Source organism: Calidris pugnax, unplaced genomic scaffold (genome assembly GCF_001431845.1).
Source record: "Calidris pugnax isolate Ruff unplaced genomic scaffold, ASM143184v1 scaffold469, whole genome shotgun sequence".
Lineage (NCBI taxonomy): Eukaryota > Metazoa > Chordata > Aves > Charadriiformes > Scolopacidae > Calidris > Calidris pugnax.
The window spans coordinates 77,530-82,859 of NW_015091303.1; the positions used below are offsets into that span (position 1 = coordinate 77,530).

The following is a 5,330-nucleotide window of genomic DNA, read 5'->3' on the forward strand; positions in this document are numbered from 1 at the left end:
GGAGGGGTTTAGGGTATTTTTTTGGGGTGCGGGGGGGGTTTAGGGTGGCGTTCCCCACCTCCAGCGCCTTGACGTGCCGGGAGCGATCGTCCTGGGAGCGCTTCTTGGTGTCCATCTCCTGCTCCAGGTTGTGGAGCCGCTGGAGAAGCACCTCCTTGTCCAACTGGGCGCTCTCCCGCTCCGCCTGGCTCTCCTGCAGCGCCTGCTTCAGCCGGGACACCTGCGGGGGGGGGGGGAAAAGATGTCCCTCAAACCAGCCATGGCCCTGGGCACCCCATGGAAGGGTGGAGAGGACATCGCGGGCACCCCCCGACCCGCCAGCCTTGGCCCCCCTACCTCGTCCTGCAGCCGCCCCACGTTGAGCTGCATCTTCTCCACCTCAACCCCCCGATCCTTGGCTTGTTTTTGGGAATCCGTGATCTCCTTCCGCGACTTCTCCTTGAACTCCTCCAGCTGCGACCTCAGGGCGGTCAAGGAGCTGTGGGACTCCTCTGTCATCTGCTCCAGCTGCGGCGGAGCGGGGACGGGTCAGGAGCTGGGGACCACCCCGCGCCCCCCGTCCTTGCTGGTGGGACCCCAGGTGGGAGAAGGTACCCGTGGGGCGGTATATAGGGGGCTGGGGGGGATATTTCTGGGCTTGGGAGCATCACGGTGAGGGGTGCCAGTCCTGCCAGAGCTCTGGATGGAGCTGCTTGGGGATGGGTAGGGGACAAGATGACCCTGGGACACCAGGGGATGCTGATCCCTAGGGACAGGGTGGTTTTATGGAGTCTCCAGGGCCACCAGGGAAGCTGATCCCTAGGGATGGCGTGGTTTTATGGAGTCTCCAGGGCCACCAGGCCTACCTCGTCCTGCAGCCGCCCCACGTTGAGCTGCATCTTCTCCACCTCAACCCCCCGATCCTTGGCTTGTTTTTGGGAATCCGTGATCTCCTTCCGCGACTTCTCCTTGAACTCCTCCAGCTGCGACCTCAGGGCGGTCAAGGAGCTGTGGGACTCCTCCGTCATCTGCTCCAGCTGCGGCGGAGCGGGGACGGGTCAGGAGCTGGGGACCACCCCGCGCCCCCCGTCCTTGCTGGTGGGACCCCAGGTGGGAGAAGGTACCCGTGGGGCGGTATATAGGGGGCTGGGGGGGATATTTCTGGGCTTGGGAGCATCACGGTGAGGGGTGCCAGTCCTGCCAGAGCTCTGGATGGAGCTGCTTGGGGATGGGTAGGGGACAAGATGACCCTGGGACACCAGGGGATGCTGATCCCTAGGGACAGGGTGGTTTTATGGAGTCTCCAGGGCCACCAGGGAAGCTGATCCCTAGGGATGGCGTGGTTTTATGGAGTCTCCAGGGCCACCAGGGAAGGATCGGTCCCAACCAGCCCTGCAGGAAAACCGGATCCATGCCCAAAGCCCCCCCAGATCCAGCCAGGGGAGACCCTCATCCCACAGACACAGAGACCGGGTGTCGCGGCACACGACGTCCCATGGGATGGGGGGGTCCAAGGGGTGGAAGCAGCCCAGGAGACCCCCCCAACCTCTTTGTTCAGCTTCTCGGTGGTGCGATCCAGCAGGCGCTTCTGCTCCTCCAGCTCGCTCTTGGCGCGCTTGAGCTGCTCCTTCTGCCGCTGCTCCTCCTGGAAGGAGCTGCTCAGCTCCTGGTGCTCCTGCTTCAGCCGGGCCAAGCCACGCTGAGCCTCCTCCATCCGCGTCTCCAGCGACCTCTTGGCCATCAGCAGCTCCTGCTCCCGCTCCGTGGCTTCTCCCAGCGACTCCTCCATCTGCCGGCGCTCTGCCTGCGGGGAGGGGGCTCCTCAAGGCTCCATCCCTTGGTCGGGGAATGGCTCAGGGCAGCTCAGGAATGGCCCTACCTCCAGTTTGGTGACCTTCTCCTTGAGCCGTGCCTGGGAGCCCTCCCAGTTCTCCCCCAGGCGCTCGTACTCCTTCAGCTGCGTCTCCATCCCCAGGACCTTCCTCCTCAGGTCATCGTTCTGGTCCTGCACCTCCCTCAGGCTGGACTCCACCGTCTTCCTCGCCTGCTCCGAGGCCTCCCGCGCGCTCTCCAGGGACGCCTTCGCCTGCAACGTCCCCACAAAACGGGGTGGCCCCGGGTCCAGCCGCTGAACTGGGGTGGGGGGTGGGTCTTGGGGGGCAATTTGGGCTTGCATCCCTGGGGATGGCTGGATGACAACCCCCTTGGGCTCACCTCGGTGGCCTCGTCCCTCTCCTCCCGGAGCTGCTGCAGGTCCCGGCGGTACCGCTCCAGCTCCTCGTCCCGGCTGGTGGCCTCCTCCTTCATGGTGCCCTTCAGGGCCGCCAGCTCCCGCTCCCGCTCCCGCAGCCGTTCCTCCCGGCTCTGCTTCTCCGCCGCCAGCTCCCGCTGCGCCTCCCGCGCCTCCCGCAGCTCCTGCCACGGACAGGATGGGACGGGAGGGCGTCAGGGACCCCCAGTGCTTCATGGGGGTACCCCCTGGTGTCTCCTCCTTTGTCATCCCCACCTTCTTGAGGGCCTCCATCTCGCCGGGGTCCACGGCGTTGCTCCGGGCCTGGTCGGCGTCCTCCCGGGCGGCGTTGAAACGCTCCTGCAGCTCCCGCAGCTCCTCCTCAAACTCCTCCCGCTCCAGCTTCACCTGCAGCAGCCTGTGGAGGGGCAGGGTGAGACCACCCCAACCCCTCCTCGTGTCCCCCCAGCCCTCCCAGAGAGGGACACCCATCCCAGCCATCACCTTCCTCCCCAACACCCAGGGGAGGAAGAGGAGGAGCAGCCCCATCCCAGCTCCAGACCCATTTTAACAGGGTTTGGAGTGAAGATGATGGGTGGTTGGGAGCATCTGGACCTCCCCCCAAAATCTCCTCGTGCCAAACCGCGGCCCCGGCGCTTACTCCTGCTTGGTGGCGCGGAGCTCGTCCTTGTTCTTCTGGAACATGTCCCTCCAGTGCCCCGTCTCCTCCGCGCTCTCCTCCAGCTCCCGCTGCAGGTTTCTCACCACCGTGTTGATCTTCTGCCGCTCCGACTCCAGGCTGGCCTGGTCCTGGATCCAGGCATCGAGCCCTCGCATCCTGCTGGGATGCTCCAGCGACACCAAGTTCCCCCACCTTGCCCCAAACCAGCCCAGGGAACCCACGCAGGGACCTGAGGAGCCCCCAAATCTCCACAAACCATCTCCACTCCCCCTCTCAGCATCTCCATCCCGGGGCAGAAAGACCCAGGACAGATGGATGCTCCGATGGGGACAGGACACAAACCCTGTTCCCATCTCAGGACCGTTTCAAGGGGGAATTCTGTGGCGCCGACCCCAAAGGAAGACCCTCCCCAGCCACGGGCAGCAGATCCTCATCCCAACCTGTGTCATGCCCTCCATGCTGCGCCGCAGCTGGTCCATGTCGCTCTGGTACTGCTGCCGGACGCGGTCCAGCTCCTTGTCGTGACTGGCCACCTCCTCCTTGAGGGCTCCCTTCAGGGCCGTCAGCTCCCGCTCCCGCAGCCGCAGCTGCTCCTCCTGACGCTGTTTGGAGCCCAGGGCCTCCTCCAGCTCCTCCCTGGTCTCCAGCAGCTCCTGGGGGAATCACAGAATCAATCTTCTAGGTTGGAAGGGACCTTAAAGATCATCTTGTCCAACCGTCAACCCAACTGACAAAAATAGACACCCACTCAACAAACAAGGAGCATCATGCCCAGGGAACCCACGCAGGGACCTGAGGAGCCCCCAAATCTCCACAAACCATCTCCACTCCCCCTCTCAGCATCTCCATCCCGGGGCAGAAAGACCCAGGACAGATGGATGCTCCGATGGGGACAGGACACAAACCCCGTTCCCATCTCAGGACCATTTCAAGGGGGAATTCCGGGGCGCCGACCCCAAAGGAAGACCCTCCCCAGCCACGGGCAGCAGATCCCCATCCCAACCTGTGTCATGCCCTCCATGCTGCGCCGCAGCTGGTCCATGTCGCTCTGGTACTGCTGCCGGACGCGGTCCAGCTCCTTGTCGTGACTGGCCACCTCCTCCTTGAGGGCTCCCTTCAGGGCCGTCAGCTCCCGCTCCCGCAGCCGCAGCTGCTCCTCCTGACGCTGTTTGGAGCCCAGGGCCTCCTCCAGCTCCTCCCTGGTCTCCAGCAGCTCCTGGGGGAATCACAGAATCAATCTTCTAGGTTGGAAGGGACCTTAAAGATCATCTTGTCCAACCGTCAACCCAACTGACAAAAATAGACACCCACTCAACAAACAAGGAGCATCATCACTAAACCATCCCTCCCAGCACCACATCAACCCGGCTTTTGAACACCTCCAGGGATGGGGCCTCAACCCCCTCCCTGGGCAGCCCATTCCAAGGGCTGAGAACCCTTTCAGTGAAAAAATTTTCCCTAATATCCAGCCTGAACCTCCCCTGGGGCAACTTGAGGCCATTTCCTCTCGTCCTGTCGCCTGGGACTTGAGAGAAGAGACCGACCCCCATCTCTCTACACCCTCCTTTCAGGGAGTTGGAGAGAGCAAGAAGGTCTCCCCTCCTCTTCTCCAGGCTGAACACCCCCAGCAGGAAGGGGACAGCCTGGCTGGGTGGCAGCCAAAGGGGGGCAGGGGGATGCTCAGCCCCCCCCCTCCCAGTGCCATCCATCCTCACCGTACCTTGTACAAGGCATCGCTGTCCGGGGACGCGCCGGAGCCCTTGCGCAGACGGTCCAGCTCCCGGTTGGTGGCCAGGAGCTGCTCCTTGCAGTGGCCCAGCTGCGTCTCCGCCTGCTCCTTGGCTGTTCTCACCTCGTTCAGCCTGGAGGGGAGGAGGGGGGAGGCGTGGGGGACCCCTTCACAGCCTGGCAGGGACCATCTGTCCCCCTGGGGACCCGGCCACATCCGCACCCCGAAGGGCTGGGGGCTGCAGCACCCACCCACCAGCACCTACAAGGTGGGGGGCTCGTCCTGGCACGACGAAGGGGACAGGGATGGCGGGTGACAGCCACCCACCCTGTGCTCCCCCAGGTCTATCTGCCTCTCCAAATGCCCCCAGCACCCTCCATCAGCCCCCCACCACTCTCCATCAGCCCCCCAGCACCCTCCATCAGCCTCCCAGCACCCTCCAAATGCCCCCCAGCACCCTCCATCAGCCCCCCAACACCTTCCACCAGCTCTTACTCTTGCAGACTCCTCTGCAGCTCCTGGGTTTTCTTCTCCAGGGCCCCCCGCAGCCGCTGGCTCTCCCCCTCCGCCTCCCGCAGCCGGGACTCCGTGGCCCGAGCGGAGCCGCTCCTCCCCGAATCCCGGCCCAGCTCCAGCTTCTGCCGGAGCTGCAGGAGAGGGGGACACCGGGGGGGTCCATCACATCCCCTCCCGGGGGGGCACAGCGGCCA

The 5,330-nt window shown here is 64.5% G+C and overlaps 1 protein-coding gene across 1 annotated transcript in view; it reads right to left on the bottom strand.

Moving 5' to 3' along the window:
- The window catches only part of CGN (cingulin), a gene marked incomplete at its 5' end in the record, with an annotated part of 13,149 nt that overhangs the window by 6,217 nt on the left and 1,602 nt on the right, over positions 1-5,330 (bottom strand). Inside the window, 10 exons of the mRNA XM_014960818.1 lie at positions 59-220; positions 846-1,016; positions 1,526-1,783; positions 1,859-2,065; positions 2,194-2,394; positions 2,486-2,627; positions 2,871-3,019; positions 3,895-4,107; positions 4,612-4,753; positions 5,116-5,267. Coding sequence (XP_014816304.1) covers positions 59-220; positions 846-1,016; positions 1,526-1,783; positions 1,859-2,065; positions 2,194-2,394; positions 2,486-2,627; positions 2,871-3,019; positions 3,895-4,107; positions 4,612-4,753; positions 5,116-5,267 — 1,797 coding nt within the window. The remainder of the gene's footprint in view (positions 1-58; positions 221-845; positions 1,017-1,525; positions 1,784-1,858; positions 2,066-2,193; positions 2,395-2,485; positions 2,628-2,870; positions 3,020-3,894; positions 4,108-4,611; positions 4,754-5,115; positions 5,268-5,330) is intronic.